The 23,874-nt window shown below is 54.0% G+C and overlaps 1 protein-coding gene across 1 annotated transcript; it reads right to left on the bottom strand.

The window, feature by feature from the left end:
• Positions 1-1,358: 1,358 nt before the first annotated feature.
• Positions 1,359-23,158, bottom strand: WNT9B (Wnt family member 9B). Its single transcript, XM_045080826.1, has 4 exons — positions 22,995-23,158; positions 5,487-5,743; positions 3,792-4,057; positions 1,359-2,947 (listed from the first exon to the last, which is right to left on the bottom strand). The coding sequence occupies exons 1-4, from the start codon at positions 23,072-23,074 to the stop codon at positions 2,474-2,476; spliced, it is 1,077 nt and encodes a 358-aa protein (XP_044936761.1). The 5' UTR covers positions 23,075-23,158; the 3' UTR covers positions 1,359-2,473.
• Positions 23,159-23,874: the final 716 nt, after the last annotated feature.

Below are 23,874 nucleotides of genomic sequence, written 5' to 3' on the forward strand. Positions count from 1 at the left end.
AACTCCTAGACACCCCAGCCTCCTGGGGAACAGCTCAGAGGCGGTCCCTGTCTGGTCAAGCGGTGTCTCCCCAGACAGAAGGCTTCCGACAGCACACACAGCCCCCACAGGTGCTGCCCATGAAATATAGAAATTATATAAATATTATACATAAATATTTTCTCATATATCTTAGCTATATAAATTATTCTCTTTTGCCCTAAAAACTACATATGTGAGGTAGACAAAAAAAAAAAAAAAAATACCCTGTGAGCATTTCCCTTAAAGCTGTAGAATGAGGGGCCCCCGCAAGGCTGAGGTGGACCTTGGGGGCGCCCAGAAGAGAAAGGGATGGAGAAAAAAGAGCTAGAAGAGACAGAGGGCTAGATGGGGGGCGTCCCCCACAGGCCGAGGGGCCCTCAGAGCCCACACCCGTGCTAGTGGCCTAGTTCGTCAGCGTTGGCGGCCAGCTTTGTCCTTGGTCCCTCCGAGTCTGCCTTTATCCTCCTGCAGCCCCAGCCGGCAGGGGGCTCGGGGTGCGGATGGTCGGTTGGTGGATCAGGCCCCTTCTTCTTGTCTGGGAGCCCTCTGGGGCCTTATGCCGAGAGCTGGGGTCTCAGAGGAACAAGATGGATTGGGCTGCCCAAGAAACAGTCTCCACACAGTAGTGGGGGAGTGGAAGAACCTAGAAAACCAGCCCGCTCTCTCTTTTGCTCTTCTTGACAAGAGGTGGCCGGCTGCCTGGGCCAACGAGGTCAGTCCAGTGAGGAGGCTCTCTGGTAAGTTTGGCTTCTCCTCAGAATCTCTGCAGCCAGAGATCTTTCCAGTGTCCCACGGGCTGCCCTGACCCCCCAAAGCCAGGGAAGCTTCTCAGCCCGGGAGGTCCCAGAGAGCCCGGACCTTCTTCCTGGGCTCCCACTGGTGATTTCTGAGCCTTGGGCTGATTCTGAAGTTTCTGTTCAGCGGAGGGTCAGCAACTCCGGGTTCAGGGAGAAAGGAAGCTGACAGAGGGCGTGGCAGGGCCGGCAAAGCGGTCAAGGGCTTCCCGAAGGAGGTCACTTCCTCCCAGCTGGCCTTGGGCCCTGCTCTGGGGAAGCACTCAGCTTCCAGCGGAGTGACCCCGGCAAGGTCCTGGTTCTGAACCAGAGAGTGTGTGCTGCTAAACGGGAACCCTCCAGCCTGGCAGGTCCAAGGGGCCTGTGTGTGTGCACGCGCACGCCTGTGTGTTTGTGCGCGTGTGTTCCCACACACTCCCGCACACTCGTGCATGCGTACCTGGGTGTATGTACCAGTGACTGTCTCCTCCTCCCACACAGGACCTTGGTGGGTAGCACTGGAAATGTCCACAGGATCAGAGGAAATTAGCAAAGTCGCTTCTATTCCTCAGGTAAGAGCCAGAATGGGGGCCATCCGTGAGTGAAGGGGGCCCCCAAGGAACCAGGCTTAGCCAAGACGTTCCCGCGCCTGTAACTCCAGGGCAAAAGCTTAATTAGATGAGTAGCTAGCAGAGTGGCAATGTTAAGCAGAGTCAGAACTCTTCTGGGTCACGGATGTCAGCTGTGTTGGGGCCTCACGGCATGGGTGGACCGCGGCCATAGGCAGTGGACCAAACCGGGCTTAAGGGGAGGCTGAGAGACTGAACTCCCTGTGTCTCTGCCTCAGACCAAAGGCTGTCACCCTCTCCTGGGCTGGGACTAAAGTTTCCCCAGCCGGAACACAGGGGAGGGGTCACTGTCCCTCTGTCCAGCCTCGGTGCGCTAGCTGCACCCACCCAGGGACTGTGTGACCCCATCAGCCTCGCATACACTAGGGCCCTTACCGAGCAAGGCTGGGTGGGTGAGGACAACTCAGCTCTCCAGGCAAGAATGAGACCTCAGTGAGCATTTTAAAAGCCAAGTCAAGGACACGGGGCCCTGGGGCATGTATCTGGCTTTCTGCGAACAAACAGCCCCTCCCTCCCTGCCTCTCCCCCCAGCCTCTAACATGGCAAAGCCCCCCAGGGGTAGAGCTGCATGGCCCCCAGGGCTCACTGTGACCTGAGCAAGGCCAGGAGGACCCATCCCGGCCAGGCTCCAGCGGACACTGCCTCCCCGTGCCCCGCTGGCCCAGAAGCTCACCTCCCAACCTCTTGCTTGGCTCTAGGCCACTCACCGGAGGCATGGAGAGAGCAGGATGTCACCCCGCTAAAAAACCTCCGCCCTGGCCTCTTCTTGGTCTCCCTTCTTCCGCCCTACACCTCCTTTCCGACTCAGCGCTCCTGCTCTAAAAGGCTGGGGCCCTCCATGCTGGCGTCCTCCCTCCCCCCAGAGCCTCTCTCCTTGGAGTGTCAGGGAGGGAAAGGTGGCTGAGCCAGGCAGAGAGAGGAGGCGTGCGCAAGGGCACGTGCCTCAGGGAGTGCCTGCCTGCCCTGTGTCCCTGCCTGGGGGGGTTGCTCACAGTGGCCGAGCGCCCAGTGGGGTCCTGGCAGCACCCCCGGACACCCCGGGCAGCAGGCCTAGTGCTTGCAGGTGTATATCAGCTCCTCCCGCACGCACTGCTGGCACTCCACGTAGCAACACCACTGCACCTGGCAGTGGCAGGAGAAGGCCACCAGGCGGCTCTGGGTGTCGTAGCCCCGCCCGCAGCACAGGCTGCTGCAGCTGGCCTCCCGCGAACACACCCGGCCCGCTGTGCCCGGCGAGTACTTGCTGGGCCGGCAGAAACTGGGCGAGTCTTCCATGTAGACCAGGTCCCCGGGCCGTGGGGGCAGGCCCTTGGTGGGGCTGCCCGGCCGGGCAGGGGCCCACAGCTGCAGGCGGCCCAAGGCCTCATTGGTGGCACTGGACACCTTGACGGCGGAGTCATAGCGCAGCTTGAGTGCCTGGCCCGTCTCGCGGAAGGGGGAGAGCTGCTTCCAGCAGGTGCGCACGGCGCAGGAGCCTGACACGCCGTGGCACTTACACGTGGTCCTGAGGCCACTCTTCACGGCCTGCCAGGAAAGACAGAGTTGCGGGTGTGGCCGGAGGCCCGGAGCCCACGGCACCAGCCCTCCCCCAGAGCGTAGACCCTGGCAGGGATGTGGCAGCAGGATGGGCAAGAGATAGCGGAAGAGGGCAAATAGGACCCGAGCTAACCCACGTGCCACCTTTGTGCAAACTAGCTCAAGGCCACCCTTCTGCTGGGCCACTGTGCCTTGGGGAGAGCAGTATGGGCCAGATCTCAGCCCCTGCTCCTTCCCTTGTCCTAGAGTCCGTCCTTGTGGCGTACACAGCGTGCACAACCGAACGCAGCATACCTACACAGAGTTAGCAGTGAGGACACAGAAGTCAGTGTCTTCAAGAACTGGAAGCTGGGCCTCTCTCAGCCTCTGACCCCAATAGACTCAGAAACTTTTTACCCTCCGGTCTCCCACTGCTGTGTGCCTCTCTGCTAAGCCCCTTCCCTTCTCTGGGCCTCCTCCGTCTTTCCATCTGTAGGATGGAGGACATGGGGGTGTTGCACCAGATCAAAGTTTTCAAACTACATTGGCTTCTAGCACATCCAGGAAGGCCTGTCCTGGGAATGGAGACCCTTCTCCAAACCTGTTTGGGCCTCATCAGGGCCCAGTCCCAAGCCTGGCTCCCATCTCCTGCTTAGCCCACAATGGTGCCCAGGACCCTTCCCTCCTTCCTGGCACCCGGTAAGGGCATGCTGGTGGAAGGAATGGGGCTCCCGCGGGGACAGCTGCGTGTGCGCTGAGGGGCCTGCTGCAGACCTGGCCGGCTGCACGGGCACCCGGGCGGGGGCAGGGGCAGGGGCAGGGGCAGGGCTCTGGCTCCAGGCAACGTGCTCACCTTGATGCCCACGTGGGTGTTGTGAGCATCCGCCCGGGCCCGCAGGTCTTTGCTTCCTCTCTTGGGCCCCAGGAAGTTGCTCAGGAATTTGGTACTGTACTTGAGGTTGTCACCGCACACGCCCCACTGCCAGGCCTGCCGGCTCTCCAGGCCCGGGGAGTCGTCACAGGTGCAGCGCTCCATGCGGCCGGCGCTGCAGGCCCGGGCCAGGGTGTGGGTGAGGGCGGCCGAGGACACCGCGTACAGGAAGGCCGTCTCCTTGAAACCTGGGCCAGGCATCCGGGGGGTCCCGGAGGGAGAAGGAGAGTGGGCTCAGAGGCTGCCCTTTGCCCTCTGAGGGCAGAAGAGGATGGTGGGGGTGCCGTGATGAGCCTGAGGAGGGCCGTGTGGACCTGAGGACATGGCTCGGGGCAGCCTCCTGTCGCCTGTCCCTTAGGCTCCAGCTGCAGGCTGCCCTTTCCATAGAACATTCTGATTCACTGTGGAGTATATGCCTGATTCCCAGGGCAGCAGACAGCGCTTATTTCCTCTAGAGGAGGACAAGAAGATGCAAAGAGAGGTGACTTGGGCACCTGGTGAGGGGCAGAGCTGAGGCCAAACCATTGACCTTGACTCCAAGTCAAGGTGCGGGCAGACTGGACCAACCCATTTCTGAGGTCCCTGATCCCCTAAGTGTTGTGGGCATCAGGATGCCGCTTAAATGTCACTCTCTGCTACCTGCTTGAGCAGCAGACCCACTGAGAAGTGACTTGCGGTCTCCTGCCTGACTTGTTCAGGACTGATCACTCCACCCCCTGCCAGGAACATTGCTACTCCCATACTCTTGCAGGGGCATAGCCCAAACCCAACCGCCCTCTGCCTGCACTCCAGGGTCTCTGGGTGCCGGTAACTGTGGTGGGAAAGTAGCATCAGCTCCATCCCGGGCCCTCCCCAGCCGTGGAGAGCAGCTGGCCTATAGGAGGGGCCTGGCTCCTCCTATAGACCATACTGCCTTTTTCTAAACAGCCCCTGCTGCTTGGCGAAAGAGTCACAGACCACCGATGTCCTTCCCCCTGGGGCTATATGCTCTCGAGGCCAGTGGGGTGGGTTCAGCTCTGTGCTTCCAGCATCCAGCCCAGTGGCTGCCGGCTTGCTGCGAGCCTCACCAGATGCTTAGTGAATGAAGTGTTGAGGGACGCAGGGAGCGGGGAAGAAGGTGGGGTGTGAATGGAAGGAGAGGAGGGACCGATGGACCGATGGATGCGATGAACAAAGTCACGGGTGAATGAAGGAACACATGGATTTGGCCCGTCTCAGGTTATTTGGTCCACTGTTACCCGCCCTCCATCCTTACACGTTCTTGCCCCGTCTTGCCCCGTGTTCGCGTGTGTGTGAGTGTGCGCGTGCCTGCAGGAGGCTGAGGGAGGGGACTGGGGGGACCACCCGTCTCATCTGTGGACTCCTCCTCAGTCCAGGAATAGGCTGTGCCTCCTATGCTCCCGGGTCCCCCTTGCTCCCCTACTCGTCCCAAACCGAGGGAAAAGGCAAAGCCTCATTAACTCCCGAGTCTTCTCCTGGGGACTATGCTAGGTTCACGAGGGCAGCGTGGCCGGGGGTGGGGGGCAGGAAGGGGCCTCCTCCCCAGCCATCCTCCTCCCCAGCACTCCTCCCCCCACAGTCGTCTCCCCCCATCCCCGCCCCAGCCCTTCCTCCTACCTCTCTTGAGCAGGCCCGTCCTCCCCTCCAGGCTGCAGTTCCAGCGCTCGTGTCGGAACTGGAACTGGCACTCGAGCAGGCTGAGGTGGGCAGCGTCCTGCAGGGTCTCGGCCAGGCCGGGCTCCCTCCTGCAGAGCTGCTTCTGCCGCCGGGACAGCTTTAGCAGGTCGCACTGCTTCAGGTGGGCCCCACCCTGTGCGGGGGCCTCGGCGGTGCCCAGCCCTGGGAAGGGCGTCAGGACCTCCCGCCCAGTCAGGCTAGGGGGGAGTGAGAGAGAGAGAGACAGTGACCCTTGGGGGTTCTGATGGCAGAAGGCAGTAGGGAGGACAGGGGACAAGCAAAGGGGAAGCAGGCTCTCTCAGGGGGCTTCATTTGTTCCCTGCTGGGTAGTGGGCCAGCCCCATGCACTTATGAGCCCATCTTTAGAGTAGGAAACCCAAGTGCTTGGAATAAGATCAATAAGATCTCGTGCCCAAGTTTTCCAGATGCCAACGATTCTGTTCTTCTTAGTCATTCCATTTCCCAAATGTGCCCAATCATAAAACTCATCTAGGTGCTTATTAAAAATACTGGGCGCCTGGGTGGCTCAGTGGGTTAAGCCGCTGCCTTCGGCTCGGGTCATGATCTCAGGGTCCTGGGATCGAGTCCCGCATCGGGCTCTCTGCTCAGCGGGGAGCCTGCTTCCTCCTCTCTCTCTGCCTTCCTCTCTGCCTACTTGTGATCTCTCTCTGTCGAATAAATAAATAAAATCTTTAAAAATATATATATATATAGTTGCCCACGATCCACATTCGGCAATCCCGATCCTGTTGGTCTGGAGGGCAGCCTTGGGATCTGTATTCACCATGTACCTTGTGCAATGTCCCCGGTTAGGGACATTTGGGAAATACTGCATAGAGTATTGGCTGCCGCCTGGAGGGGAGAGCCACGTTTCTTGGAGGGGGCAGGCAGACATAGGGAGATGCAGGGCAAACACTCCGCAATTTCCCTGATACCCTTCTCTCCCTCAGGTTATATAATACGGCTCCCCAGGTAATCCTGTGCCCGCCCAACCTGTTTCCACAATTCCCAGCTAGATCGTCAACCTTCTGACCACTCAGTGCCTGTTACAAAGAGATGCGTAGGGAGTACCTGGATGGAAGGAAAGAAGAAAGGAAGGACGGATGAACTGACAGATGGGTGGGTGAATTTCCATCATGTCATCCCCTCCAGACTTCCTGTTCTACTATATCTGAAGTCTGTGGATTCTGAAGTCAGGCTGCCACTTCCTAGCCCTGTCACCTTGAAGCCTTGGTTTTTCTCCTCCGGGATCCCTTCCCTCTCCTGGGGCTGCTGGGAGGATTATACCTCCCAGCAAAAGTACCAAACATGGTGCCTGGGACACATTGGTTCCACCTTTCCACTGGCTGGAGTATGTCAAAATTCTTTCCTCTCGCAAGATGCTTTATTCTTTAATCTGGGTAGATCGTCCCTTTGTCCAGATAAGGAAATAAGGTTTTATGGAGAGGCAGGTACTGGCCTGAGCCATAACACAGATGAGCAGCAAGGGAGGAACTACTATTAGAGTTCACCTTCCCTCTCCCCAGCAGCCCTCTGTCCTGTCCCCTGCTGGCCCTCAGCATGGGTAGAATATCCGCTGTTCCAGGAGAGGTCCACTCCCCCTGGAGCCGAGGACACGGCTCTCCTGTTTGGAGCCACCTGACCCAGCCTGGACATCTGGCTGGATGCCACACTGCCCCAGGGAGAGTATGGGTTCTGGCCAGGCCCCAGGTGCCCCCAGAAAATGCCAGTAGATTCTAAATCCATCAGATGCAGCCAACCCAGTGTGGAGCCTATCTCCGAAACCTCTGAGCAGAGACAGATGCTATCAGGCTCCTCCTGGCCCAGCCTGGCCCTAGGCTCCCCTGCTAGACAGGGTGAGGGCCAGGACCTGTTAATCATTAATCTGGGGGCAAATGGGTAAATTTCCGGTCCACCAGGTCTACACCCAAGCCCCTCCCTGCAGCCTGGCAGGAAACCCTTAGAGCCTGACCCTTGGCAGGCAGGTCCAGATGTCAGCTCTCGCAGAGGAGGCCCCACCCTGCCTGGCTTCCAGTAGGAAGGGCGCAAAGGGAATGGGAGCCAATGAATCCCGCAAATGTTCCCCTCCCCACAGCAGGTGCTGGTGTGAGGGAAAACTCTGCTCACGCCCGTCCTGCGTTTCAGAAATTGGGACCTCCCTCATAGCAGCTGGTGGACAGTTGAGAGAACGGGCAGGGAGTGATGGGAGTTGGGACCAATGGGGTTGCATATCCTTCCAGGTCTGTCTCAGAGGCCATCCCAAGAATAATAGCTATGATTATTATATCATTAGAGCTACATCTTATACTTTCTGTTATATAATTTAGATCATCTCTATCAGGTTTTGAGTCCTTATTACTAAGACCTTTAAATTGCAGGTACCTGCTGAGTTGGCTGCCCACTGGTTGTTCCTGTCTGCCTGGTTACCCTGTGGCTGACCATTTGGAACCATGTGACCTGCTGTTCCAACCTTGTGATTGGACCAATGAGGATCACATGACTCGAGCTGGGCCAATCAGTTCTTTCTCTGGGAATTTGGAATTTGAATTAAGTTGCGCATACAGTTGGTTTTTTTCTTTCTTTCTTTCTTCCTTTTTTTCTTTCTTTGGGTGATTGGGCTTGTCACTCAGGAGATAAAAAGAAGAACCTAGTCCAGAGAGAGAGTGAAACAATGAACCAAACACATGGAAAGAAGCAGAGGTGAGAGAAGAAGGGAGAATTTGGGGAGCTTTTCAGCCCCAACCACAGAGTCTTCTTGTGGGCAGCTGTATTCTTGCCCTCTATACTCCTGTCTCTAGTACAGTGTTAAGGCTTGAAGTGGTTGTCTAACCAAGGGTGCTCTCACGGATTATGACCTCTGGACAGCGGTGAAGGACCAGCACACCCCATCCTGAACCTGGAAGCCAGGCTCAACAAATACCCTCTCTCCCAACCATTCGCCCCTATTTTTTTTAATTTCGTGTAATAGACCCTGTGATTGATGGCCCCAGAAAAAGTCCAGTATAAAGTCGGTTAATTTTATTAGCAGTAATGACACTTAGTAGCGATTAATGGTCAGGAAAGGCAGCCAACCGCATAGAGGCCTCGGGCCACACTGGGCCCTGGTCTGCCCAGGGCTGCTCTCAGAGAAGACTCCCCTGGGACAGCCTGAGGAATCCCCTCAAGGCCTGCGAAGACAGCTGGGGGATCTTCCAGGACCCAATTTCCTTTTTCTTAATTTCCTATTGATTTCCTATTTCCTTTGAGGAAATAGTGCCATGACATCAAATTTAGAAAACCCCTTATTCCCTCAAATAATGTCAGTCAGCTAACAGACCCCTCCCGTAGTATCTGCCAGGGAAGCCTTCTTCCCGGACCTCAGAAGAATTCTAGCCATCGCGGGTTCCCATCCATTTTAGGGTCCGTGGGCCTGATCTCCTCTCCTTGAAGAACCCACATTCCCTGGCACTCCAGGCCTGAGAACCCCACCGCACCCCCCAGCCTCTCTGCAAAATCGTAATTGCCTACATGTCAGTTGGGCCCCGTGGGGGTGAGATGTACACCTGGAAAAGATCAAGTGAGCTTTGTCAGTCGTACAAATCCAGACAAAATTTGGAGTTTTCGTAAAGACACAGTCCTGTGGTCAGGTCAGACGCTCTCCACCGAACAAGTAGCCAGGGTTCTGAGCTCAGGAGCAGGGAAGGAACACTGTGAAAGTTTCTAGTTGCTCTTCTGGGCTGTGGGATGAGTTCCTCCAGGGTTCTGCCTGACTCAAGGGCTCCTGGGCCATCTGGGTTCATGCCACCCCCCCCCCCCCCCCCCCCCCCCCCCCCCCCCCCCCCCCCCCCCCCCCCCCCCCCCCCCCCGTAGGCTCTATTTGCTTCGGCCCAGCACGTCTCCCCCTTTCCTGCTTCCGGCGGGGCTTCCCCAAACTGACTTCCAGGCCCTCTTTTCCTTGACAAAAGCAACAATCGCATGTGAATGGAGCTCCATTCTCCTCCCTTCTTTGCCTCCAGCCTGTGATCCTCTGCTCTCTGCACCCTCAGACCAAGGCCTTAGTTTAATAACAAGACCATTAGTCCTCACCCCTACACAGCAAGACGTCTCTGGCTTTGACTCCAGCCCCGGCTGTTCCCTGGGCCACCTTGTCTCCTCCCAGGGTGGGAAAAGTCAGGGCCCTCAGGACTTCACCTCACATACACCCCTACCCGCCCCCCCGGATCTCCTCTGCCTGTTCCAGGATCTTCCTGCCCATCCACAGTTTGGGCTGACGTTGCCCCACCTGGGATGACCCCGAAGGAAGGAAAAGAAGGTTCTCCCAGGATTTGGAGCAGGTGTCCCAGGAGGCTGCTTTGGTTTACCTTCAACAGGACCCCAGTCATCACCAAGCCCCAGAGAGAAAATGGAGCTCACCTTGCACTAATCACCCACCACCTGCTGGAGTAGGGGACCCCAGGGTCTCAGACCCCCAAAGTTGTTCTGGCCTGGGTAGTCTGGTCCCAGGTCTGCCCTCACTCACTGGTGACGTTGGGAATGTCAACTCTTTTGCTGAACTCATTCCATCTAACAAATACACACTGGCTAGCGGGAGAGCATGATGGGATCAGACTGCCCGGGTTCAAATCCCGCCTCCACCTCTTACTAGCCAAAGCACCTCGGGCACCTTGGACAAAGCACTTCTCTGTGCCTCACCTATAAAATGCAGGTCACCACAGCACCTATCTCGCAGGACTATCTGGAGGATTAAATGAGTCAGCACTTGCATGGGGCTTAGAAGAGTGCCTGACACATAGTAAGCTCCAGAGACGTGTCCTTCCCCAGCACTCACTCTGTGCCAGGTGCTATGTTGGCCTCGAGGACACACTCCTGCCCCTCAGTTTTTGGTCTAGAAGGAACTTGGTTGGACTCAGCAGTACTCCAGATTCTCCCAAGGCCCCAAGAAGCAGAAGAGAGGCTGAGGTGAGAACCTGACCTTGGTCTAGGCTGGCCTAGGATGGCCAGCCTCATCCTACCTGTAGTAAGAGTCCTGAGGGGTGGGAAGGAGGTAGGAGGAAGGTCCCCAGAGCACTTCTGGCTGGTCGGAGTAGGTTGTGGGGTGGGTGGGTGAGGGAGACCAGGCAGGTGTAGTGCATTTCCCATCACTTGGGGGCGCCTCAGGCGCTGTTCTCCACCCCCCCCCCCACTCCCTCTTGTTTCTGCTTGAGAAGGTCTGATGGTTCCAGAAGAGGTCACCACCAGGATGTGGGTGAGTGAGTGGGTGGGTGGTGTAGGACAAGCCTGGCGGTTCCCAGGGCACCAGGTAATGCCAGCCTGTCTAGACCCTTAGCTGGAGGGGCCAGGAGCTGTGCCTGGCACCAGGGACCATGCCAACTGTGGGCAGCTGCCTGGGAACCAGGAAAGCCTTGCCCTGCCTGGAGCACTGGCCTTGGACCTGGAAAAACCCCATTAGATGCTCCCGATAAGAGGCTTCCGCTGCACGGCCATTTGCATGGTAAGTGCTCCTTTGTGCTTTCATCTCAAACATCTCGGTGCACCTCACAGCCCTCACTAAATCCCCCTACACATCCACCCAGCCCACCCCCTCCCAGGGCTCTCCACCACCCATCTCTTCCCAGCAGGGAGAGTTGCGGAGGGCCGTGCCTGGCCCTGGAAGAGAGAGCATTTGGCTCCTCTGCAGAGAGGGGGTACCCTCAACACCGACTCCAAGCTTCTCTCCCCACTTTCTGTCATGCCGAGAAGCCCCCAGCATACCCTGGTGAGGAGCGCACGTTCCCTCCATCCTTCAGACTCCTTTCTCCTCTCCTGGATTCCGTGTCAACCTCATGCCTCCTCCAAGACCACGTCCTTAATGAGCAGCCTGGCCGAGTCGCCCGCCAGTTGTCATATTCTACCTCTACTCCTTTTTTTTTTTTTTTTTAAGATGATTTATTTATTTCTTTATTTGAGAGATGGAGAGAATGAGCAGGGCCAAGGGCAGAGGGAGAAGAGGGGAGAAGCAGGCTTTCCAAAACAGGGAACCTGACGTGGGGCTCGATCCCAGGACTCTGGGATCACGACCTGAACTGAAGGCAGATGCTTAACCGACTAAGCCACCCACCCAGGCACCCGCCTTCCCCACTCCTCCAAGCTCCAGCCCCCTTCACTCACCCCTTCACTTAAATATAAATATCAACAACTTTATTGAGGGTCAGCTTCAGGCCAGGTCTACCCACGGAAGACTGAAAGACACAAAAGATCACTCACTACCTCCCTGTCACGGGTCCCCCTCAGCCCCTCCTGGCTCTACCCCCCTTTTCGTCCTCAGCTCTTAAGTTCAGAACTCCATGAACCTACCTTGAGGACCGAATCTGGGCACCACCTCCCCCCTAGAGCCCATCCCCAGAGCCTCATGCCCCGCCCCAGCACTACCCTGGCTCCCAGAGAAAAGAGCCCAGCTGTGGGCTTTGTCTCTCCCAGAACAGCTCCACTTCCTGTCTGCAGCCGCTGAGGATGGCATCTCTGCAGACGTGTGCTCACAGCTAAGTGGGCAGCAAGCACGCTTTGCATCTCAACAGTCTCGGTATTTTGAGCTTGGCTGGTGCAACATCTGCAGAGGAAATGTTTCCCCCTCCTCCTTCCTGGCTCATTCCCTCTCCACTCAAGCTCAGGCAGAAGCCCGAGAGGGGAAGCCTTCATCCCCAGCACGCATGGATCGGGTGGCGCAGTGGCCACTGAGGGTCCCCGTGTGCAGGGGGGCTCCCTCATCTCTAGAGGCCTGAGATTAGGAACATCTCCCCCAGCTCCCTGGCTGGGTCCCAATGCACACCACTTGAATCATTATATTTTAAGGCTGAAGAAGACCTTTAAGATCACCCAGGCCAGAGGTTTTTGCCCTGATAGCTCCTGAGAGGTATTCCAGAGGTTTCTGGGGGCAAGTGGGAGGGCAAGGGGTTTGCCAAGGGTGCAGGTCTCTGCTTTGACCTGTTTGGTGCCCTGGGAGTTCATGTAGTATTGATTGCCTAAGGTGACCCGCTGAGTTAGTGGCGGGACAGAGATGGGATTCCTCATTGTTTCTGTCATGCGTGGTGGGTTCTGCTTTCAGTTTCACTGCAGCACTTTAGGGAAGTAAAATCAGCACCACCACAGCAAAGGTCCAGGATGAAAGAACACAAGATGGATAGGTATGAAAGGAAGGCAATCTCGTCAGGACTCCTCTGGGCTCCTGGGCAGCTAAAGGGAGAGAAGTATGCTTTGTTTAAAAGACTGCTTTTTCCTGGTCTAAAACTCAGCTTCTTTTTGGCTAAAAATTAGAAATAAAGCTTAAAGAAGTGACCTGCTTCTTCATACTAAAGTGTGAGAGTCTGATACAATATTAGCGCCTGAGAACCTACTTGGCTAGATAGAAGGAAGATCATAGGAGAGGATCTAGGATCATGAAGAAACTGAAGAGGAAGGGGAAGCTTAGAGCAAGGATGGGGTGGGTAGAGAAAAGAGTGGCTAGAAGCCTTAAGACAAGCTTCCCCAGCTTCACAAGCCCAGCCCTGACCCAGGGGAAGAGTAGTTTAAGGGATACAGGATGGGGACTGCAGGAAAAGGCAAGTAGTCACTAAGAATGTCTCTTCTTGTGGTGGCCAACACTCCCATCTGGTTGTGCCCCAACCTTGAAACCCTGGCTCCTAGGCTGGGTAACTTTGACCAAGTTATTGAACTGTATGTAGTACGTTGACCAACTAGCCAGCTGGGCAGGCTCTGGAGTGGTCAGCCTCTTCCCCACCGGGGGGCAGGCAGGCTCAGGCTAAGCTGGGGGCCCTGGAAGAACCAGGCCCCTGGGGAATGCCCTGTGTGTGATCCTTGTGTGATGAGGTTAGTTCACTGTTGGTGGCTTCTCTGGGCAGAGATATCCCAAGCTGTCTGTTCTATTTGTCCTCCTCTAGGGCCCAGGGGTGGTCCACACCGCCACACCTCGCCTCTCAGCTCCAAGGACAGCAAGAGCTTCCCAACCTGGTGAAGGAGCCACGTCCTGAATGAGCCTAGGGAACACCTGAGTGGTCAGGACGGCCCTCAGAGAAGAAGCTCTAAGGGGCTTCTTCTTTGGGAATATAGCAGCACACACACACACCCCACTACCACCAACACCGCAGCAGGACCAGGACATCTTTCCACCTTGGAATGTCCTGCACTCAGAGCCAGGTGCGGCTGTAGCAGAGGATCCATCCCCTCGGGCCGTCGTTTTGGTTTTTTGTTTTTTTTTTCCTTTTTCTTTGCATTCTCTCATTTTTTCAGATATAACATCCTTAGTTCTGTGTGGTTGACACTCTTTTCTTCCTCCTCAGAGCTGCACAGACTCTCCAAGTAGCCTGTAAGCCCCTGGCAGAGGTCCTGGTTTCTCTTACCCTGAAGTCTGCTGTCCCTAGCTCAGATTCTCCACCCCAAGCACGTACTCCTCAGACACCTGCTGGCGCCCCCACCCCAGGCCCATTTCCACACCCCGCCTCCCTGCTCTCTCACTCCCAACCTGCAGGGGCCACAGGGACCGACCCGAACACCCCCAACCTTCGCCAGTTCGGCCCTGCAGGCTCTGGGGGGCGTGGCTCTGGAGGGGTCGGCCTGAGGCCACGCCCTCCCGGGCCCTCAGACCCTGACCACTGGCCCGCGCTCTCCCCAGGGCCTGATCCGGGCTCTCAGTCAGACCCTGACACCGCCGGCCGCAGGCTCAGCCCCTGTGGGGACTGGGAGAGCCAGGTCTGTTCCCTCCCGACCTCAGTTCCTTGGGACAAGCAGTGCCAGGCAACTGAAGCCTCCCTTTGCTACCCAGTGAGGACCCGACAAGAACTTGGCCCAAAAGTCTTTCTTTAAACCTCAGCTTGCACAACTTCTAGTGGTGACAGTGCTGAAAATTTACCCCAGGTTCACAGACCTTCCTTCACAATTCCAGCTCTAGGAAGCGCAACCACTAAAGATTTTTATGCAGTTATGGTGAATTCCTACCGCAGCAAGTCCTGACCTGAACCCAGATGTGAACAGTTTATGGTCTGACCGTTTATCCCCACATTTAGATATTTTCCTGCAAAAATAATAAAGTGTCTGATTATGGGGTGCTGCCCTACACATGGTATACACATTATATTACCCTTCTAAAATTCACAAATTCTTGAATTCTGACATGACCTGGCAGTAAAGCGAATGTAACTATCAAGAAAGCTCTGCTCTTGCCCTAAAACCAGTCTCTTTAGAATTTCCAGGATTCTGGGGGGTGCCTGGCTGGCTCAGTGGGTAAAGAATGTGACTCTTGATCTCCAGGTAGTGAGTTCAAGCCCCACGTTGGGTGTAGTGCTTATTAAAAAAAAAAAAAAAAAAAAAAAAAAAAAAAAAAAAAAAAAAAATTCCAGGACTCTGAACATGGTGGTTTAAACCTATTCTTGCTCTTTGAGACTCTCCACCCTTCCCCTTCGGTCCTCATCTCTCCAGTGAGGGGGCTTGAGGCAGCTGTCCTACCCCCCAATTCATCCTGGCTGCCACCAGGATTCCCACAGAAGGCCAGTTGTGGCTGACTTCTAGAATCCAACAGAGGCAAGTCTCTGCTCTCTGCTTTGTTTCTGCTTCCTATCCTGACAAGCGGCCAGGTCATAACAAAGCAGTGTGTGCTCGAGAAGCAAGAGCAAGCAGGAGATGGAAGAGCAAATACGATGGGGCAGAGGGAGATGCTGGGGGAGAGGAAGGGCCCACGAGAGGGAGAGAGGCTGCCCACCTCGACATTCACTGTGGACCACGAAGCAGTGTTACTGACTGTAGGGGGCTCAGCCAACAACAGGGCCCCAAGACCCTTGCCTAAAGGGAGCTATGCATGAATCAAAGACATCAGCACCTGAAAAGAATGGGTAGCAAAGCAAGTGTTTAAGACCAGCAGTGCAAGAGAGGATAGGTCATATGCCAGGGGTAGGATGCGGGTGACAGATGGGAGGGCTCAAAGGTCAGAGCTGCCCCCAGGGGTGGGGCACAGAGGCAGCAGGAGGTGGGAATGATGACAAGGTTGGCTCTGGATGCTGACAGGCCAGAATTCAAACTTCAGTGTTGCCAAGACCCCCTGGGTGACTTTGGGCAAGGCACTTGGCCTCTCTGAGCTTTTTCCCTATTCACCTGTATAAAGAAAATTCTACCAGCACCTACCGCCTGGGATGTCACCATGGATTAATGAGATCATGCACATAAAATGCTGAGCATGGAAAGGATTTGAATTATACAGTGACGGGGGCAAAAATGAAGAGAGAAAAAAATTTATGGGACATTGAAGATGCTCCTAACCTGGGAGGCTCTAAGGCCAGATCATTAGATTTCTTGAACTCTTAATACATGGATAGCATTTCAGCAGTTTATATGCACTTATTTAACTATAACAACCCTACAGGTTAAGGATTAGCCCATTTTAATAGATGAGAAAATTGAGGTTGGAGCAGTTAACCGACTTGGGGCGCCTGGTGGCTCAGTTGGTTCAGTGGCTGCCTTCGGCTCAGGTCATGATCCCAGGGTCCTGGGATCAAGTCCCACAGTGGGCTCCCTGTTCAGCGAGGAGTCTGCTTCTCCTTCTCCCTCTGTTGCCCCCCCTGCTCGTGCTCTCTCTCTCAAATAAATAAATAAAATCTTAAGAAAAAAAAAAGAATAGTTAACTGACTTGCCTTGAGTCACATTAATAAATGGTTGGATGGAAGATCTGAGCTCAAGCTATGTGACTCCAAGTCCAGTGCTCCTTACACTGTAGCAGGGCCTCAGGCCACCTCTTCCCTGCTTACGGTGATGCTAGGGTGGGGTCACCCTCAGAGCACCTGGCCCACCTCCTCCTGAGCCCAACTTCTACCTGAGCACATAATCCTAAAGGCACCTGGACCTCTCTGGCTTACAGGATTCCAGCCCCGGAGTCCCCCAGCTTGCCTGCTCTCCTCAGCCTTCGAAAATCCATCACTCTCCATGAGGAGGCTGATTTGACCCTGAGCCCAACTCCAGAGCCCAACTCCTCCTCAGGGGTGGGGGTTACAGCTCAGCCAGGGACAAGCCGGCCTAAATTCCTTCCCCAAACACAATGATTCTTATCAGTGATGTTTGGCTTTCAATCCACCACCCCAAAGCAGTAAAATTTCTTTTACCCCTTCCTCCCTCCAACGCTGTTTTTGTTGGGACCCAATCAATTTCTTTAAAAAAGTGTATTTAAGTCAAATCAATACCATCCAAATACAAAAAACACTTAGGAATGTTTTTCAATATGTGTACAGCTTATATGCTGAAAATTACAAAGCATTGCTGAAAGAAATTTTAAAAGCCCTAAATAAAGAAAATATGCCTCTTTATAAAGTAGATTCAATATTGTTGGAATGTCAAGCTTCTAATAAACTGACTTACAGATTCAAGGCAGTCCCAAACAAAACCCCAGCAGACTTTCCTATAGATATTGATAAGCTGATTCTAAAATTTATGTGGAAATATAAAGGACCTAGACTAGCCAAAATAACCTTTTAAAAAGATTTATTTACTTATGTATTTATCTTAGAGAGGAAGATGGGGGGGGGGGCAGAGGCAGAGAAAGAGGGGGAAAGAGAGTCCTGAAGCAGACTTCCTGCTGAGCATGGAGTCCAGTGCAGGGCTCTATCCCAGGACCCTGAGATCGTGGCTCAGCTGAAATCAAGAGTCACACGATTAACCAACTGAGCCACCTGGGGGGCCCCAAAACAATTTTGAAAGAAAAAAAGGGGGGTACTTAGAGTTCTTGGTTTTAAGTCTACTATAGCTACTATAATCCAGACTATATGGTATTGGTATAAGGATAAACATATAGGTAAATGGAACAGAATAAAGAGTCCAGAAATAGAATCTCAAATGTTGATTCATTTAATTTGCAACAAAAATGGCAACAGAGAAAGGACCATCTTTTCAGCAAATGGTGCTGGAACAAGTGGATGTCCACATGGAAAACAATAAACTTTGACCCTGACCTTAGACAATTCACATAAATTAACTCAAAAGGAACAAGTAGACCTAAGCGCAAAAGCTAAAACTATAAAGTTTCTGGAAGAAAACATAAGAGGAAATCTTTACAGCCTCTGAGTAGACCGAGATTTCTTGGGTAGGACACAAAAAAGAATAAACCATACAAGAAATTGTAAACTGTACTTCATCAAAATTAAAAACTTCTGTTCTTCATAAGATTCCAATAAGAAAATTAAAAGGCAAAGGGTGCCTGGGTGGCCCAGTTTTCAAGTGTCTGCCTTCGGCTCGGGTCATGATCCCAGGGTCCTGGGATGGAGCCCCATATCAGGCTCTCTGCTCGGTGGGAAGCCTGCTTCTCCCTCTCCTACTCCCCCTGCTTGTGTTTCCTCTCTTGCTATGTCTCCCTCTGTCAAATAAATAGACAATTAATTTAAAGAAAAGAAAATTAAAAGGCAAGCCAAAGGTACGGATGAAATATTGCCAATACTTTCTGACAAAGGACCTAGATCCAAAATATACAAAGAACACTTACAACTCAACAAAAGAAGAAGAACCTGATGAAAAAAATATATTCAGATGACTAACATGCAGGTGCAAAAATGTTCAACACATGGAGTGCCTGTGTGGTAAAAAGTCAGTTAAAAGTCCTGGTTTGGGCTCAGGTCCTGATCTCAGGATCATGAAATGGATAGAACCCCACATCAGGCTCTGCACTCAGCACACCATCTGCTTGAGATTCTCTCTCTGCCCCTCCTGATCATGCTCTCTCTTTCTCTCTCTCTCTCAAATAAATAAATAAATCTTTTAAAAAAGTGTTCAATATGCCATTCATTAGTGTGAAAATGCAAATTAAGACCACAATGAGATATCAGTACATATCCATTAAAACGGCTGAAAATTATGACCGCCAGTCATTGACAAGAGTACGGAGTAATTGGAACTCTCAGACATCATTGCCTAAAATGGTACAATCACTTTGGAATATTATTTGACTGTTTCTTATGAAATTAAACATAGGCATTCCAAGAGTCAGGTCCTAGGTATTTATCCAAGAGAAATAAAAACATAAGTCCACTATGTACATGTACACAAATGCTTATATGAAGCTTTATTTGGAATAGCTCCAGGGGCGCCTGGGTGGCTCAGTCATTAAGCATCTGCCTTTGGCTCAGGTCATGATCTCAGGGTCCTGGGATCAAGTCCTGCATCAGATTCCCTGCTCAGTGGGGAGCCTGATTCTCCCTCTCCCACTCCCTCTGTTTGTGTTCCCTCTCTCTCCGTGTCCTCTCTCAAATAAATAAACAATCTTAAAAGAAAAAAAAAAAGGTATAGCTCCAAACTGGAAACAATCCAGATGTCTATCAACTGGTAAATGAAGAAACACATTATGGTATGTGCATACAGTGGAATACTACTCAGCAGTAAAAAGGAATGTCATACTAATAGGACATACTAATACTAAACATACTAAAGAACATACTAATGTATGTCACAATGTGGATGAATCCTAAAAACATTATTTTGAGGGGTGCCTGGGTGGCTCAGTGGGTTAAAGCCTCTGCCTTTGGCCCAGGTCATAATCCCAGGATCCTAAATTCAAGCCCCACATCAGGCTTTCTGCTCTATGGGGAGCCTGCTTCCTCCTCTCTCTCTCGGTCTCTCTCTCTCTCTCTGTTTCTCTGCCTACTTGTGATCTCTGTCAAATAAATTTAAAAAATAAAATAAAAAATTAAAAAGTCTAAAAAGACAACAACATTATTTTGAGCAAAACAATTAAGACACAAAAGGCCATGTACCAGATAATTCCATTAATGCGAACTTCTACAATGGGCCAAACTGATGTATAAGGACAGAAGGCAGAGAAGTGATGATCCAAGGCTGGTAGGGGAGGGCTGACTGCAAAGGAGCACAGGGATCCTTTGGGCTGATGGAAGTGTTCCATGCAGTAATTATGATGGTGTTTACACAAAGCTATGCATTTGTTAAAACCCAAACTGTGCACTTGGAATGCATGCATTTTACCGCATGTAATGTTGATCAGAGAAAACACAGCAGGTTGAGTTTTGCTTTCTTCATGATGATGCCACCTCCATGTGCCAAGAAGATGGTCAGAGCCCCAGCAACCACCAAAAGTGAGCCCCTACAGGCACCCAGTCAGGCCGCTTTTCATCCATCATTTCAGCGAAGCCTCACATCAGCCTTTAAGATAGGTGTTACCATCATCAAAAGCTCAGCAAGGTTAAGACCTTTGCCTGAAGCCACATAGCTAGCAAGACAAAAGGCCAGGATTTAAATTCAGATCTAAAGACTGTGCTTTCATAAACTTTTCCTTACCCTCTGTAGAGAGGAAAGGAACCTAACCAGTGCAGAGGTCACACGTTTTAAAAGCATCCCCAAAGTCTATCAGGATTTACAAAGCTGTATCCACAGGAAGGATTTGGGAGTTATCAACCCATCGGGATGACTTAAAGACTGGATCGGGGGACAAGGGCTGTCATGGGCTCTACTTGTCACATAATACAGTGCATGTTCATTTATAAAACACCACACCAGGCCTCCCAAGCATCCAAGCCAGAACACGAGTTGTTGAGCAATCTGAGATTTTCAGGCCAGGATCAGCCTATTAGAATTAGGGAAACTTAGGACCTCCAGGTGCTATAGACCTTGGAGGCAAGTGACCTATACAAGTAACCAAGCAGGGGAGGGGGCCACCCTCTCCCTTGCCCCCCTCCCCCCGCTTTACCCTCTGTAGCTCCTTGTAACTGCTTCTGCCCTGGATGATCACACAGCATTCGCTCTGCTGACTATTCCCAGGAGGGCAGAGAGCCCAGACTGGGGACAGAATCTGGTTTCTGTCCTGCCTCTCCCACTGATTTGCTGTGTGGCATAGGGTAAATCTCTGAACGTCTCTGATCCTTGGTTTCCTTTGGGGAACTATTTACCCCATCCTATAAACCCCAAGAATGACTCTGGGGATCAGGAGAGAGGGGCTGTATGATTTGTAAACAGCAATTCTGAATTAGGTCATTATCAGCAACACCAGAATTCAGCTCTGGGTTGCTGGCTTACTGCGGTTTGGGGATGATGGCTGCTTCATTTGAAAAATAGGAATAATCACACACAACCCACTTGAAACAGGGGGGTGAGCCAGAAATGTTTCAGGGCATGTCCGACTCTTAGGTCTATGATTCTGTGATTCCAAAGACCCCCAGAATATTGGTCTCGCCTCCTCTCCTGGTATCTGAGCTTTCTTTTATCAAATGCCCAAACATTCCATCTTATAACTGGAAATGATACTTGAAGTGCAAATGACCCAGAGAAAGGAGAAACACATTTCCTCCTATTCTCACTATGGTGTGGATGATTGATACCAGATTCCTTCCAGAGGGCAAATTCTAATGAGAAGCTGGAGAATCTGGCCTACCTGAGTCCCATTAGCGCTTTCTCAATGAGAACTCAGGCTGAATCCTGTCCATTCTCTGAGTCTAAATACATAAGAGCCCAAGGCCCCAGTTTAACTTATTCTCCAAGTATTTGTGTCCTCACCCACGCCCCGGCTCACAAGCCTCAAATTCTACCCCTGTGCGCTGCCACAAATTCCTTTCCCTTCCAACCACACCAGCCGGGATGGTCCAGGCCTTCTGGAGCCCCTCTCTTCTCACTCCATCTGGCCTTGACCCCATCCCCAACCCCAAAACCCAAACAAAGAATTATGGAAACGAGCTGATGTCCAAAAGGATGCAGGTGCATTTGTTCTCTTTTCTCTCCATCCAGCTCAGACACCCCTGTCAGGGCTGGGATACCAAGCTACTATACCTCATCTCCTCACTGATAATAATAACTGGCATTAGCTGAGCATTCACTATGTGCTAGGTGCTAAACTAAGTGGTTTCCAGGCACTAACCCATATAACGTCTATATGAAATTGGCACTACCATCCTCATTTTACAGATGAGAAATTGAGACACAGAGAGGTTAAGTGACTTGGCCAAGAGCAAGGGCTAGCAAGGTTGGGCACTGTACCCGAAGTCTGTGCCCTAGCCATTGTATCCTGCCTGCTGAGACAGCAGCAGTGCCTCCAAGCCTGAAATCATTGTCAAGCAAACACGTTTGCGCATTGCTCTCCAGGTGGAAATAGAGGCTCGGTTCTATCAAGTTCAGCTCTGTCTTTGTACAAAAAGGTCACTGAAGTCCAGAGGCTGCTCTTCCCCTGTCACCAGCAAGCTGAGCTCAGAGCTAGGGTCTGGGCTGACCTGCCTACACCACCCCCACCCCACCCCCTTATATATCAGGAGAGGCCACTGCTCACAGCCAAGGCACGTTTTCAACCAGGGTCATGACCCGGAAATTAGCCCACAGCCCTTAGTTCTGCCTGTGCGGGGACTTCTCAGATCCTTACTCCCCTCCCTGGCAGGTCCTTAAGAACAGTCTCTGGCAGGTCACTGGCTTGATGTGTTTTCTTGCCTTTGCTTTAGTCAGACTGTGAACCTCAGTGAAGATCACACACACACACACACACACACACACACACACACAAAATGACAAGATGAAAGTAACAGCCTGTACTTATTTGGAGCAAGCGTTAGGTGGAGGTCATGTGAGTGCCTTCGCACCCACGACCCCACCTCCCACCCAGGTCCCTAAGTCAGAGGAGGAGGGTCAGAGAAGGAGGGACAAGTGCCCTGTAACTCAGTGCACTGCGTTCACTCCCTGCTCCTCCCGCTCTCCCCTCCTAGTGTCTCCCCAACTCTGAGCCTCCTTTTCCAATCATGTACCCCTCCTCCCTTCTCACTCTTGGTCATTCACCCCATAATTCACCCGACGCCAAGTCTGAGACTTGGCTAGGCTTCCCTAGCGGAAGATTCCCTTCCGCATCTCCAGTTCACACCCCCCACCCGCCCGCAGGTCCGCATTCCCCCGGCATCAACGCGATCCCCGCCCCCAGCCGGGGCAACAACCCACCCCGCCCAGCCACCCAGCCCACAGGGTCTCCGTTCCGCAGGGGGAGGGCAGGGGGTGGAGAGAGAGCCCGGGCGAGGGCTGCGGCTGGACAGAGACCAGGTTATTGGCAGACAGGGCACGGAGTGAGGATCCTGAGAGGGCATCGGAGCGCGGGAGGGACGCCTGGACCAGCAGGGACTGGGCGCGCCGCGCGGATGGGGCCAGGGTCCGAAACGTGCCCAGTGTCCGGGAGCTCGCGCCGGGGTCCGAAGCCCGGCGGAGTGGGCGGGATGAGGTCTCGGGTAGGGCGGGGTGGGAAGGGCGGTGGCGAAGAGGACCGAGAGTGGGACACCAGACGGGGCGATCGGTGCCGGAGCTGGGGAAGTCAGAGACGGAGCTCGAGACGCGAACTCTGACAGCGAGCCGGGACTGGGGCCCGCCGGGGCCTAAGGTCTGAGTTCGAGGTCCCGTCGCGGCCGGGGCCAGCGGAGGGGAAAAGTTGTCCCTGTTCTAGCCGGGGGAGGGGAGGCAGGCTGGCCGGGGACGCGGGCCGGGGGCGCGGCGGGCACTGACCCGAAGTAGGCAGCGGCGGCGGCGGCGGGCAGCGCCAGCAGGCAGAGCGAGGCCAGGGCCAGCGCGGGCGGGGGGCGCATGGTGCCGGCGGCGCGGCGCCCTGTCGCATCTCCTCGAGCCGCTCAGCGCTCGCAGCGCCGCCACCAGCAGCCCGTGGGGCTTTAAAGCCGGGCGGGGCGGAGCGGGGGTGGGGGAGGGAGCGCCGCTGGCGGCACCCCCGCGGGCGGTGAGCCCCCCGCCCCATTGGCCCTGCCGGTCTCGCCCCGCCCCGTCGCGGGTGGAGCCTCCGCCTAGGGCCCGCCCCCGCCCCGCCCCGCCTCCCGTTTGAGCTTCCCACCAGCCCCAGGTGAGACCTCACCTGAGGCGGCGCCCGCCCGGGGCGCGCCGGCCGAACGTGAAGGTCCCCAGGCCTGGAGAGGCGGGAAGAGGGGTCCGAGGAGGAGACCAGGGAGTCTCTGCATCTCCCGGCGGGGTAGAGGGACGCGCAAGATTCTCTCCCCCTAGGTACGCAGGTGGAGGGCTCAGAAAGAGGGAGTCCCCTGGAGTCTGCGGAGAGACCGCTTCGTGTCCGCTCTCCTGCGCGGCGGGTGTGGGGCCCTCTGCCCAGTCCTGGGACTCTGAGGGCAGGGCCAGGTCCTAACGCAGAGCCGCTTACTCCCGGGACCGGAGTTCCACGTCTAATGAATGGCTGGGGGACTCTGCTGTCCAACAAAAGGAATCCTTGGAGGGGTATCTCTTAGAGCAGAGGAGGGGGGAAGATCCCTCTTTCTAAACCCGAGACTGTCGAGGGCAAGGTGCACAGCGCGAACCTCAATGGGCGTCCTGAAAAAGTTCTGCTGATGTTCCCTGAACACAAATCAAGATTCTGGGGGTTGGGGGG

The sequence above is a fragment of the Mustela putorius genome, unplaced genomic scaffold, assembly GCF_011764305.1.
Source record: "Mustela putorius furo isolate JIRA1106 unplaced genomic scaffold, ASM1176430v1.1 tig00000487_pilon_pilon_pilon, whole genome shotgun sequence".
Lineage (NCBI taxonomy): Eukaryota > Metazoa > Chordata > Mammalia > Carnivora > Mustelidae > Mustela > Mustela putorius.